Source organism: Mus pahari, chromosome 23 (assembly GCF_900095145.1).
Source record: "Mus pahari chromosome 23, PAHARI_EIJ_v1.1, whole genome shotgun sequence".
Classification (NCBI taxonomy): domain Eukaryota; kingdom Metazoa; phylum Chordata; class Mammalia; order Rodentia; family Muridae; genus Mus; species Mus pahari.
Window position 1 is genome coordinate 30,798,892 of NC_034612.1, and position 13,880 is coordinate 30,812,771.

At 51.4% G+C, this 13,880-nt stretch overlaps 2 protein-coding genes across 10 annotated transcripts in view; one reads left to right on the forward strand and one right to left on the reverse strand.

The window, feature by feature from the left end:
- Nucleotides 1–5,499, reverse strand: part of Iqce (IQ motif containing E) — a 41,508-nt gene extending 36,009 nt beyond the window's left edge. For 3 of the 5 annotated variants that reach the window (XM_029533745.1, XM_029533744.1, XM_029533743.1), the window contains exons 1-3: nt 5,310–5,418; nt 2,766–2,813; nt 293–338 (exon numbers count right to left, since the gene is read on the reverse strand). In XM_029533745.1, the coding sequence (XP_029389605.1) occupies nt 293–338; nt 2,766–2,813; nt 5,310–5,345 (130 nt within the window). In that variant the 5' untranslated portion in view covers nt 5,346–5,418. Of the gene's footprint in view, nt 1–292; nt 339–2,765; nt 2,814–5,309 lie in introns of all 5 variants that reach the window. The other 2 variants (XM_021186775.1, XM_021186777.2) reach the window with 1 other exon arrangement.
- A 2,464-nt stretch (nt 5,500–7,963) lies between these two features.
- Nucleotides 7,964–13,880, forward strand: part of Brat1 (BRCA1 associated ATM activator 1) — a 14,670-nt gene continuing 8,753 nt past the window's right edge. For 3 of the 5 annotated variants that reach the window (XM_029533844.1, XM_029533845.1, XM_029533846.1), the window contains exons 1-3: nt 8,030–8,175; nt 8,919–9,062; nt 13,210–13,364. In XM_029533844.1, the coding sequence (XP_029389704.1) occupies nt 8,058–8,175; nt 8,919–9,062; nt 13,210–13,364 (417 nt within the window). In that variant the 5' untranslated portion in view covers nt 8,030–8,057. Of the gene's footprint in view, nt 8,176–8,918; nt 9,063–13,209; nt 13,365–13,880 lie in introns of all 5 variants that reach the window. The other 2 variants (XM_021186635.1, XM_021186634.1) reach the window with 2 other exon arrangements.

Below are 13,880 nucleotides of genomic sequence, written 5' to 3' on the forward strand. Positions count from 1 at the left end.
CAGTGCTCTGTGGGACAGCGGCCTGCACAGTGCTCTGGGACAGCGGCCTGCACAGTGCTCTGGGACAGCGGCCTGCACAGTGCTCTGTGGGACAGTGGCCTGCACAGTGCTCTGGGACAGCAGTCCCCAAACAAATACAGGCAACCCTGATGCCACTGAGTTCCCTCCTTCCACTGCATCTGAAAAGAAACATCCTTCGCTTTCTCCGGGACGCAGTGGAAGGGCCACTCCTGCCACACTGCAGAGTCGAGGTGGGGATGAGGGGACCGAGACTATGTCCAGCCATACTTACTTGGTGATGTGGAAGGAGGTTTGTGGAAACTTTTTCTTTTTGTTTTCTGAAAGAAAGAAGCAACGACGCATGTTAGGCTTCCTAAGAGCTCTGTTGGAAAACCTCACCATACTCAAGCGGCCACAGAGAGAGACAGGCCCTGAGAGAGACCCTGGCCAGGAGACCTGTCAGGTCTTGAGGCACTCCATAGTGTAGATGCTCCTATACATGGGGTTGGGAGTCAGGAAGGTCACTCTCCCTAGATGTGAGCACTCAGAAGACAGAGGCAGGCGGATCTCTGAGTTCAAGTCCAGCTTAGTCTTCAGAGAGTTCCAGGACAGTCCAGGCTACATAGAGAAACAACAAAAAAGGTCTCCTGTGCTGGTCTGAGGCTTGCTCTGCCTGCCAGTGAGCTCCTGTGTGTTCACAGCAGATGCACGAAGAGGAATCCCTTGTATGTAAGTCCATGGAAGATCCCCACTAAGGAAGAGAAAGCCAGCAAAAAGGAGGACACTGTATGAAAAACAGTCTCTATAGCAAACAGACGCCCAGCAGTCCAGTGGCAACAAGGTCCTGTAGCTTCTAAGGTGGCTATGGAGAGTGACCTGCCTTTCCAAGCAGCACACGGCTAGGTGTGGGGGCCACAGCCTATGGCAAGTCCTTGCTCCCCTCTGGTGGAAACACTGTCCTCTATGCCCCAGAGAGATCTGGACACCGCTTGGGGCTTGCTAGGTGGCTCCTTCCCTAGACCATGGCATCAGGATCACATCTGTGGTGAATATCTTGGGCTCATGTCCCTGTGATATAAAGAGGAGTGCTCCTAGCTATGGGACACATGTCACAAAATAGTTTCCTTCCAGATTGAAAGATTCAATCCTGCAGGGTTGCTCCTCAAGCATGAAGGTAAACGACTCAAACTAGCCCCAGGAAGTCCCTCAAACTGACCGGACTCACTAGGCTCCTCCCTGTCTAAGAAAGCAACGAAAACCTACAGCTACTCTCAGACAAGACAGGCTTCAAGTAAGACCCCCAGACTCTGGGACTAGACCATCTGCCTGGAAAGATCTAGACTGGAGTCATTTGGAAAGGACACTCTCCAACCTCGAGCTCCTGCGGACTGTGCACTGTGCTCCAGGGTCCCAGCTCTGTGAGCTGTCACCCACACATGGGTGTGCCTCGGCCATGCAGCTGTCTTTGCGTCACTCTGGTCCTTAAGTAACCCCCTTGCCAATACTCCTCTAAGCAACTCCTTCACCCAGCTGCACTGTCAAGTCTGTCATGGGATCCCAGCCTGGGGTGAGCGGTTTCGTCTCCCCAGGAAAAGTTTTATCATACAATAACTGTGACCCCTCCTTGGGGATGGTGGGCATGTTAAGCCTCCTAAGTGTAGCTGAGGCTTCCCTTGTTGGGTCCCTTCAGAGCTCATGTAGAGATAAATCAAGTAACTTCTTGGGCTAGCCACTAACTGAGCATTCAGCACGCTTCTCTTTGCCACTCAGCACAATTTACAAAGAACCTGGGACACTAATTCCTAGGGGGCACTGGGAGTGTTTTTCTAATGTAGAGCGCCTGCCTAGAATCCCTAGTGAGGGGCTGGGGGTGTGGCTCAATGGTAGAGCACCTGCCTAGAATTCCCCAGTGAGGGGCTGGGGGCGTGGCTCAGTGGTAGAGCCCCTGCCTAGAATCCCCCAGGGAGGGGATAGGGCATGGCTCAACAGTGCACCCTAGTTCCCCGCAGTCTGGGGATCCCATGTGAGTTGGTATATGGATATAGGGGATTATGTCTGTGTGTACTTTGCTAAAGCACCAAGTGTCGCTCAGCCATCTCTCTAGAGCCTCACAATTAATTTCTAGAACTAGCTTTAAAGTGACATTTATTATCTTGAGGTTGCTGCTACTATTGTTTGAGACAGGGTCTTATGTAGCCCAGTTAGTCCTGAACACACTATATAAGCAGAAGATGACCTTAAACTGATCCCCATGCCTCCACCTCTCAAATGCTAGGATGATGTTACAGGCATGGACATCGTTACCAATTTATGCAGCATTAGAAGTGCAACTCAGGGCTTCATGCCTGCTAGGTAACTATTCTACCAACTGAGCTACATTCCCAGCCCTCGAGATAGATTTTTGTTGTTTTGTTTTGTTTTGTTTTTTGTTTTTCAAGGCAGGGTTTCTCTGTGTAGCCCTGGTTGTCCTGGAACTCACTCTGTAGACCAGGCTGGTCTTGAACTCAGGAACCCACCTGCCTCTGCCTCCGGAGTGCTGGGATTAAAGGCATGCACTTGAAATAGATTTCTAATAAATAAATACATAAAGTTTTAAAATGAGAATCTCAATTATTTCGATTCAGCTAACAGGCTGACACTTCGACACCAGAAGCAGCTCTGGACACCCGTGCCCTGGGTCTAGCGGCATCTGGGGGACACTGCTTTACACACAGCATCCAAGGACACTGACATGGAGACTGGCACCCACCCCTGTCTGTACTCACCGACTCAACGTCAGATTCAAAGGTAATAGCAGACAGACTGTCATCTCCCTGGAAGAAATGCACACAAGGTCACTGGGAGGCAGCTGCTCAGGCGCAGCAGTCCCAGAAGCACACTGCCTGTCCGAGCTGCGGCAACACACCCCAGTGGACCAGCATGAGGAAAGCTTGGGACACCTCCGTCCTGCGACAACCATGTACCCTGATGGTCAGAGAGGAGGACGTGGGTGGAAGGGGATTTCTAGTAAGCAAGAGGACCTGGATCCAATCCAGATCCAGTGCTGGCAGGGATCAAGGGGACTCTCTAGGGCTCACTGACCAGCCCACCTAACCTACTTAATAAGGCATTCTAGGCCATGCCCCCCAACAAAAGGGTGTGTGTGCAGGACAGCTGAGGAATGTCACATGTCACGGGACATTCCTCTGCCCTCCATTCACGAACACACACAGGAAGAAGAGGGGGTGTGAGTGGGGGTGAATGAAAGGTTCTGCCTGACTGGGGGAGTCCATACTCACAGAGGTGTGGTGGGTTCTCAGGCCAACTGTGTGCCTTTAGTAAGAGTTCCCAAGTCAAGAGAAGCAAGCCATTTTCCCCGCTGCACCCCGGGGTACTCTGCTACTATTCAAAGGATGAAGAGACTCTGCCCATCTCCTGGCAGAAGTTTTACATACACGCCTTTTAACGTCATGCTTTCTATTTAAAGACATGTAAACTCTAATTGTGTGTGTGTTCATGTGTGCATGTATGCAGGTGCCTGGTAGATGCCAGAAGAGATTGTGGGGTACCCTGGAGGTGGGCTTCCAAGCAATCGTGAATGGGGCTCCATCTGGCTGCTCATTTGTGCATGTGTGTCTGTGTGGGCATGCTTGCGGAAGGAGGTCTGAAACAGGCCCTGTGACTTCCTTCACGCCTTTCCACTCCGATCTTAGGCTCTCTTGCTAAACCCAGTTGTGGCTAGTCTAGCTAGCCAGCTTGCCCAGGGAGTTCCCCTGTCTTCAATTCCTGAGCATTTGGAATTAGAGGCAGCAGCCATACCCCCATACCCACATGGCTTGGATGTGGGTTCGGGAGTGCAGGCAAGCATTTTATCCTCTGCGCCCAGTCTCCCCAGTCCTTGGTTACGTTTGGGAAGACACAAACCTCCTGGTGGTGCAAGCCTGTAATCTTAGGATCTGGCAAGCTGAGGCAGAAGGAGGCTGAATTTGAGGCCAGCCTGGGCTACATACAAAGAGCATTTTAAAAATATACACTGAAAATGCTAGCAACAAGGTTATGTAAAAATTATACAACTGTAGAAATATGACCTCTTTAAAAAAAACGTATGGGGGGGGAAGATGCATAAGAGAAACACAATTTATATTAATTGGATTTCTCTGGATGGCTACGTTATGGATAATTTGCCATATGTATTGAAAGAGTAATAAACTATCTTTGTAATCTCAACACAAGAAACTAAACTTTTTTCTTTTTTTTTCATTAATTTATTAATTTACTTTACATCCGGCTCGAAGTCTTTCCCCACCAAGCCCCACCCTTCTTAAAGGTCTGGAGATGCAGTTCAGCGGGAGAGCCCGGTGAGGGGTGGGGGTGGGGGGCGCTCAGTGGTGGAGCACTTGTTTGGACTGGGGAACTGAGTCAGAAATTGAGTGCTTGCTAGAATTCCCCAGTGACCCAGCTGGGGAGGTTCATCTGTAGCGCTCTAGCCTGGCATGTGGGTTTCAGTCCCCAGTAGCACCCAGAAAACAAACAGAGATGAGGGAGCAGTTACTGGGGGCAGTGCTGAGAGACTGACCTCCAAAACTAGGCAAATCTTGGAAAGCTTCGAGTGCAGGGACAAGTAGGGAATCCCAGTGCTCTCTGCTGACCAAAGACTTAGTTCTTCAGTCTGTTGTGGAGCCTCTCACAGGCGTCCCCTGGACCCTTGAAAGTCATATTTCATCATGGCCAGGTTCCTGCCTACCTCCCTCAGTACCCTTCTAAATCTCAACCCCAAGAACTTGCTACTTTCCCCGGCCTTGCGGCCTTTACATTTGATGTTCCTACTGACTCTAAACCTGTACCAAACTGCTCTCTACTTCTCTTTGAGATTGGGGACATCAGCCTATTGCCCTGTCCTATAGCCACCGCTCCCCCCTCCCCCCGGAATGTACGAAGTTCACTTGGTACCCACAAGCAGAGAGTGAGAGAGGCACACCTCTCCCAGAGATGACACAGACCGGTGCAGGGCTAGCCATGGGAGATGTTGGGGGCAGGACTTCTCCCTTGCCCTGGATCGCTCCGGGGAGTCGCGGGACCCACAGCCTACAGCAACACTTACGAGACGAGCTTATCGTCGGCCGGCTGCGGCCTCAGACCCGCAGCGCGTGCGGGAGGGGCGCAGTCCCGGGGGCTTCCTGGAAGTAGTGGCCTCCGCGAGCGCAGGCGGGAGCTAGAGGCTGCTGGGGTGGCGGCCGACGCCCGGAGCTGGCTCTTGTGCGGTAACAATCGGCCTGCCGGAGCTGGCTGCCACCGTGCGCCCTTCCTCCCTCCGCCCCAGGGCTCCTTACCGTCTCCGAGGCTAGATCTGTGGTGCCCAGGCTCATAGCGGCAGTGCTGCGCGGCCTCCTGGTCCTGCGAGCTCTGCCCTCGGCTTGGGAGGCCTGCCAGCCGCCCTGGTACCATGGCAACCGTGCCGCGGCCACAGAGCCCCGGATGTGGTCCTTCCTCCGGAGCCCGACGGTCGTGTGCACGCGCAAAGTGTGCGCGAGCGAGGGGCCAACCAAGCGCACTCCCGGGGTTGCACTGCGCAATCGCACCTTGTTTCTTGTGGGAGTTTTCTGGTTGGTTGTTGTTGTTTTGTTTTGTTTCGTGGGATGCTTGAATTGATTGGCCTCCCGCAGGCAAAACTAACTTTCTACCTGGGAACCAGGCTCTCAGATCCAGCTTCAGGAGCCCGAGTTGGGTTTCGGCAAACCGTGGCTGCAACTATGTAGTCCAGTGGGCAGAGGTTCCGAGGGTCGCCATTGCAGAGTTGAACAGAGCATAAAGCACCAACCTTAACGATAGGCAAGATTTGAGATTGGGGACATCAGCCGATTTACATGTTTTTCCTGAAAAGAAGCTGAGATGTTGGGGGCCAAGGTGACTGACTCCCTAGTTGTTAGACCTGGGGTCTGGTGCCTTGAGGATAAGACTGCCCATGGGCCAGCACCAACTGCTTTAAACCCTCAGCTGATAGTTTGCTATCACAAGCCTCTCTGAACTCTCCGGGATCCCGCTTTTCCAACCCAGGCCAGATAGGGAGCACTTCCCTGGTGGCCCAGCAGTCCAGTGATGAAGACAGTGTGTCATTTGCACGCGCGCCCGTGTGTGTGTGTGTGTGTGTGTGTGTGTGTGTGTGTGTGTGTGATCCTGTCTGCCTTCATAATGCTGGGGTTACAAATGTATATCGCCATGGCCTGCTTTTCTTATTTGGTCCCCCTCCCGCCCCCATGCCCCCATCCCATCTCCTTCATGGATTCTGGCGACTCAACTCAGGGTCTTATGCTAGCAAAGGGACTATTCCCCAGCACGCATTCATTTTTTTGAGTAAGCAGCTCTCTGCAACTGGGTGGCATTGCAACATTAAGCTTAATACAAGGGTTCTCCTGAGAGGTTTTTTTCTTGCTTGTCTAAGCATGATTTGCCAAAGAATGACAGCCCAGACTCAGTATGTAAATGCTGTGTGTTTTGTTTTGTTTTGTTTTTTTAAAGATTTTATTAGTGGTGGCTCATGCCTTTAATCCCAGCACTTGGGAGGCAGAGGCAGTTGGATTTCTGAGTTTGAGGCCAGTCGGGTCTTCAGAGTTGAGTTCCAGGACAACCAGAGCTACACAGAGAAACCCTGTTTATTTATTTAATGTATATGAGTACACAGTATCTGTCTTCAGATACACCAGAATTCGTGACAGATGGCTGTGAACCACCATGTGGTTGCTGGGAATTGAACTCAGGACTTCTAGGATGAGCAGTCAGTGATCTCAACCGCTGAGCCATCTCTCCAGCCTGCAGTGCTTTTTTTTCTGCAGAAGCCCAACATGCTGGGGTTTCCCATTACCAAGATAGAGACAACCAAGCTCAAAGGCCTGATTTCCAGGATAGATGAGCGTTATCTTACTCTATCTCTAGGCATTCCGGAACCATGCCCTAAAAGAGATTTGCGTGTGTGTGTGTGTGTGTGTGTGTGTGTGTGTGTGTGTGTGTGACCTCGGGCCTGGGAACCAAACTCTGTTCCTTTGGAAGAGTGGGAAGTATTCTTTACCACTGACCCATCTCTCTAGTTCCCGATGGCCTACTTTTAATCTTTATCATTAGAAGAGCAGGCTGAAGTTGTGAAGAGTTGGTAACAATGGGTGGCAGAGAGAAGGCAAGCGGGGATAGAGGACTGGGGCTGTGAAGAGCTACAGAAATGCAGGCTTTGGTGACTGGAGGGTCCTGACACTCTAGACCCTGGAGTTTAGCGCTACCTGCTGTGGGAACCGAGGGTTTCAGCACCGGCGATTTCCTGCCTGCTGCTGCCCACACCACACGCTGAAGCTGAAAGCAACGGCTAGAAGACCCAGCAGAAAGCGGAGACCTTAAAAGCCCAGACACGTGGCCTGGGGCCAGCGAGGCCGCGCCTCCCAGCGGATAGCCACGCCCACACGGAGCCCGCCTGGGGACGCTCCGCCCACTGCCTGCGTGGGCACGTACCATAGAGCGCCCTGGCGGGGACGCGATAATTCCGAGAGATTGATACAGCGTGAAAATGCCAAACTGCACCCAGCTGGAGTGCGTTTACAGGGTTTGAACCTTAGGGGTGATCGGAACGGCAGGGTCATCGCCGGTCTCCAAGCGCGTCAACCCCGCTCTTTTGCACCCCTCCCCATGTCAGTCACGTGGTACTGACTTAGGGCGGGGCCTCTGGAGACGTAAACCCCGAGCAGCACTGAGGGGCGGAGCCTGTAGCAACGTGGAGAGGAACTTCCGTCGGGGGCGGTGTCTGAGGGGCGGGGCCTCGTTGCAGGCGGAGTGAGACTTGAGGATGGCGGGGTGGAGCCAATTCCCGCGGCGGGGCGGGGCCTGTGCTGATGAGCGGCCAGGCTCGCGGTTGCGTGAAGCGAACTCTGAAATGGGGCCGGACCTGGGGCGGGCGGGGCCTCGGCCAGCGTAAAGCGGAATTTGCGGAAGAGAGGGCGGGGCCTGCCTTAGACACCGGAACCACAGCGGGCGAGGCGCACGCAGGCCGGGGTGGAGATCCTGGTAAGGCGGAGTTCGAGCTTCGGCCGGGCAGCCTAATGGTGCATTTTGCACTCTCGGGCCTAATTCCCTTAGCGGAGGGATGCGGGGGCGGGATTAGAACCCCCAGGTTAACTCGCAGTCGCGGAGAGCGCACCTCTTACCCGGATTTGGGAGGTACGGACGACGGATGTCAGGGTCCAGACAGAGCCTTGCAGGGCCGACAGATACAGAAATCATTGCCCTCCAAGATGCATATTTCTGTCTTGAGACACTTAGTTGGAGGCCGCGGGGTTGTCACTTGCAGCCTCTACCGACTAGGGCTGTGACACCCACCTTCCTGCGCACTCCTCCGTGGCCTGGAGGATTGTCTGATCCAGGTTTCTCTTGACCGTTGGGAACAGATTTGGGGATCAGGTGCCTGGGTGAACAGTCTCCTGCCCACCTGGCTGATCGATCCCCTGACTGTTCTCGCAGCTACACCCCCACCCCACCCCACTCCACCAAACCAAACCCCAAGAACAGACTTTGACAGCAAAGGCCTTGTGGCTCTGACTACTAACCTGTCCTCACCCACAGGGCAGCTGCCAGGACTCAGTCCTCTTGTCCAGGTTCCCCTGGACTGAGCTTAGCATCTTTGTGGACTTAAGAGTTCTGGTCCTCTGGGCAGTGGTGGCGCAGGCCTTTAATCCCAGCACTCGGGAGGCAGAGGCAGGCGGATTCCTGAGTTCGAGGCCAGCCTGGTCTACAGTGAGTTCCAGGACAGCCAGGGCTACACAGAGAAACCCTGTCTCAGAAAAAAAAAAAAAAAAGTTCTGGTCTACGTGAAGTTGTCCGGGCCCCTCTCCCATCCTAACAGGCTGCCTGTAACTAGGGTAGCTGGTGTCAGATCTGAGGCTGACCTCTCCCTTCCTCTGTAGGAACTGCCTGCCTGATCATGGACCCAGAATGCTCCAGGCTCCTCCCGGCTCTCTGTGCTGTTTTGGCAGATCCCAGACAGCTGGTGGCAGATGACACCTGCTTGGAGAAACTGCTGGACTGGTTTAAAACAGTGACCGAGGCAGGTGAGGACACGGCTTATAGAATCGTCCATCCATGTGGTGTCTTTACTTCATCTCCTGGAGGCCCTGTGGCTGATCAGGGAGCGTGGAGATGGAGTACTAGGTTCTGACCTGAACTGTGGAGTCATGTAGTGACGGTCCCATCCACTCTGGCCACAGTTCACACTAGGAGTTTGTAGAGCACAAAACCTACCTTGTTTTGCTGTCTTCTTTGTATTTGGCTTGTCTTGAAGAAGTCAGATCTCTGGGTGGGTGTGGTGGGACCTGTCACCTAGAAGCCAAGACAAGAGGACATTAACAGCGCTAAATTTGGGTTCAGGGCCAGCCAGAGTTATAGCCTTCCTGTGTGGGTGGACCTTAATTTAGTCACTGGCATTGTTGTATGTATTTCCATTTTTTTTTTTTCCTGAAACAGGGTTTCTCTGTGTAGCCCTGGCTGTCCTGGAACTCAGAGATCTGCCAGCGTCTGCCTCCTGAGCGCTGGGATTGAAGGAGTGTGCCATCATGCCTGGCTTTTTTTTTAAAGTGCTGTACTGGCTTTCCTTGAGCTTGAGTACCTGGGCAAATGGAAGTTTTCCCTCTCCTGGTTGATGGTTGATCATAGTCTTCAGACAGGTTCCATTAGCCTTGTCTTGTCATTAATTCCTGCCTTCATTTCCTCTTTGGCTTATTCTGTTCTTTTCCTTTTCTTTTGAAGCATATTCTAAGGTAGCCCAGGCTGGCCTCAAACATTCCGTAGCCGAGGATGACCTTGAACCTCTGGTCCTCCCTTGTGTCGATCTGAATGCTGGCATGGCACGTGTGTGTACCATCACACCCTGTTTGTATTGGATGCTGAGGATAGAGCCAGGGCTTCCTGCATAGCCCTGTGTTTTGTCTCACCTGTTTTCTAAGTTATGGAATTTAAAATGATTAAAGGTAACATGTTAGGTAACATCCTACCAGGTTCATTGCCTTGTACTTCTGCAATTAGGTTGTGAATCTGTGTATTTTGCTTTTTGAGACGTAGTTTCTCTGTGTATCTTCGACCGTCCTTATCTCTCTCCGTAGACCAGGCTGGCCTCGAACCCTTGAACTCAGAGATCCTCCTGCCTCTGCCTCCTGAGTGCTGTGATTAAAAGAGTGTGCTAGTGCACCTGGCCTAGTGTTTTTGTATATGTGTGAGACATGGGTGTGTGTCTGCATAGGTGTATGTTGCATGCACACCCAGACACGTACATCAGAAGGTCAGAGCAGGACAGGACATTAGCCATCTTCTGCCATTCGTCTCCATCTACCTTATGGCCTCAAGGTAAGGTCCGTTATTGGACCTGACTGACGTCACAGGAGACTGGGCTGCCCAGGAAGCTCTTGGGATTCTCTAGTTAGGACTAGAGGCTTGCGCAGCGATGTAGTCTTTTATATGAGTGCTGGGGATTTGAACTCAGGCCCTCATGGGTGAAGAGCAGGCACTGTTACCCACTGAACCATCTTTTGGAGGCAGGGTTCAGCTGTGTAGCCCTGGCTGGCCTGGACTCACTGTGTAGACCAGGCTGGCTTTGAACTCAGAGGTCTACCTGCCTCTGACTCCATCTGCCATGTTTTAAGTGTGTGTGCCACTACATTTGACCTGCAAGTATTCTTAAACGGCTTTATTGAGATACGATTTACATGTCACAGAGCCTACCCATTTAAAGTTTACCAGTTCAGTGGGGCATAGTGACTCACATCTGCAATCTCAACACTTGGGAGGCCAAGACCAGGTGGGTTGCTACAAACTTGAGGCCAGCCTGGGCTATACAGTTCAGGGTCAACTTGGGTTACAGAAGGACACCATATCTTGAAAATGCATATAAAATAAATGGATAAAAAATGAAGTATGCTGGTTGAGTGGGTTTTAGTCAAGTTAGGAGGTATCTGGTCTCATTATGTAACCCTTGTGTTCCCAGCATAGCTAGGTATCCGTAGGCAGGTAGTTCCCACCTCTTGCAGTTTCCTGCAATTTTTAAGATGTCCAACATAATAGAGCTGAGCCTCTTGGTGCAGGCTTGTTAGCCCAGGTACTTGGGACTGAGGCAGGAGGATTGTGAGTTTATAGTCTGGGCTACACAGTGAGTTCAAAGCAACCTTGATCCTTTTGAAAGCAAGAGAGAGGGGGCTGGCAGCCAGATATGGCAGAGCACTTGGGAAGCAAAGGTGGGAGGATTAGGAGCGCATGACTAGTCTCAGCTACATGGCAAATTCAAGGCTAGCCAAAACAAACAAACACAAATGCAAAATCAATAACAACAAAAAAGAAGCAATGGAGCTGGGCATGGTGGCGCACGCCTTTAATCCCAGCACTCAGGAGGCAGAGGCAGGCGGATTTCTGAGTTCGAGGCCAGCCTGGTCTACAAAGTGAATTCCAGGACAGCCAGGGCTGTACAGAGAAACCCTGTCTCGAAAAACCAAAAAAAAAAAAAAAAAAAAAAAAAAGAAGCAATGGGATGTAGCTCCGTGGGTAAGCTCTTGTCCACCAGGCACGAAGCCTTGGGTTCGGTCTCTAGCAACTGTCCCTTTCTTTCCCAACAAAAGGAAAAAGCCAGGGCCAGGCCTGGTGGCGCACGCCTTTAATTTCAGCACTCAGGAGGCAGAGGCAGGCTGATCTCTGTGAGTTCAAGGCTAGCATGGTCTACAGAGTGAGTCCTAGGCTAGGGCTACAAAGAGAAACTCTATCTCGAAAAACAAAAAGGAAAAGAAAAGAAAAAAGCTAGGCACGGTGCTACCCGACCACAATCCCTGCATTTAGAAGGTAGAGGCAGAAGCCGGATGTGGTGGTGCATGCCTTTAATCCCAGCACTTGGGAGGCAGAGGCAGGCAGATTTCTGAGTTCGAGGCCAGCCTAGTCTACCTACGGTCTACAAAGTGAGTTCCAGCACAGCCAGGGCTATACAGAGAAACCCTGTCTCGAAAAACCAGAAAAAAAGAAAAAAGAAAAAAAAAAGAAGGTAGAGGCAGGAGGCTCAGGAGTTCAAGGCCATCCTCAGCTACCTGACAAATTCAAGGATAACTTGGGTTACAGGTAAGCCTGTCTCAAAACCCAAAAATGTTGCTCATGCTGAAAGGAACAGTTTTTACGCTTGCCAATTAGATTGGCTTTCACTGTTCATGTCTGCTGTGTTCTTGTCGATCTGTCCATGTAAGTGCTCCTCAGAGGTGTATAAAAACTTTACCCTGAGACTGGAAATTCAACTTTTTTTTTTTTTTTGGCAGTCTTGTCTTTAAATGGCTCCTTATTTATTACTTTTCTTTTCTGTCTTTCTTTTTCCCTTCTTTTCTTTGGTGATACTAGAGGTAGACAAGTATTTTATTGCTGAACCTTACCCCACACCCCAGCCCCTCACTGTGGGATTCTAGGCAGGGACTCTACCACTGAGCCATACCCCCAACCCCTCACTGGGGGATTCTAGGCAGAGGCTCTGTGTGGAGTTACAGCCCTAACTCTTTGCTGGTTCTTATCTTTATGAGCTGTAAAGTTGAATTTGCAGTCTGGGCCAGGTTTTTACACACCACTGAGAAACCCGTACATGGATAGATCATCAAGAACACAGCAGATGTAAGCAGTGAAAGCCAATGTAATGGGCTAGCATGAAAACTGTTTCTTCCGGCATGGGCAGCACTTTTTTTTTTTTTTTTAAAAAAAGACTTACTTATTTAATGTATATGAGTACATATACCAGAAGAGAACATATATCTCTTTTCAGACATACCAGAAGCGGGCATCAGATCCCATTACAGATGGTTGTGAGCCACCATGTTGTTGCTGGGAATTGAACTCAGGACCTCTGGAAGAGCAGTCAGTGCTCTTAACCGCTGAGCCATCTCTCCAGCCCCATGTTTGTTTGTTTGTTTTGAGGCAAACTTACCTGTAACCCAAGTTATCCATGAATTTGTAGGTGGCTGAGGATAACCTTGAACTCCTGAGCCATCTGCCTCCACCTTCTAAATGCTGGGATTGTAGGTATTGAGCACCATGCCTCTGGGGTCTCTTTAGTGAGTTCAAGTGAGGAGCCATTTGTTGTACATACCCCTCTTTCTTGGACTCCTTAATCCTCAGGGGAAGGAATGCTGGAGGCATTTCTAGAGTGGCTGCCCGGGGTCACTGCTCTTTTGGAATGTCTTTTCTCCACAGAGTCCAGCCTCCAACTACTACAGGACCATCCCTGCCTAATGGAGCTCCTGTCCTATGTGCTGAAGCCACAGGATGTGAACCCCAGGGTCCTCTCCTTTGCTCTGCGCCTGGTTGGGGTCTTCGCGGCCCAGGAAGACTGTTTCCAGTACCTTCAGGTAAGCCTTTGTCTCCCACGTGCTCGTCCCCAGAAGGGCGGCCACCCTCAGTGCCTGGGTCTCGGTGGCTGGCCCTGCTCCTGTGGCTGGCCAGCACACCAGGATTCTTAGGTCCACTGTCATCCCACATTGCTCCTACTTAGAAACGTTTGCCAGGGACGATGCTGGCTGGCTTCCTGTTCTCACCCACTGTGTGATCCTTGGCCACGTTCTGAGTGTCTCTCTCTGATGGGGCAGTGTGAGGCCCCTAGGACACTCCAGATGCTCTGTCAGTAGCACGGTCATGGATCGCGTGGGGGAAAGAACAGAGTGTTCTAGGAGAAGCAACTGCTTGCCACAGCCGGGGGCTCCAGCTCTCGGGCGTCTGTCGCCCTCCTCTGGCTTCCACATTCATGGACATAGACCCACAGATGCATAACTAGAGAACTTTAAAATAACAAAAATCTTATAAAGAAAGAAGGAGGAAAAGAAATGTGTCGTTCACGCCGGGCATGGTGGCACACGCCTTTAATCCCA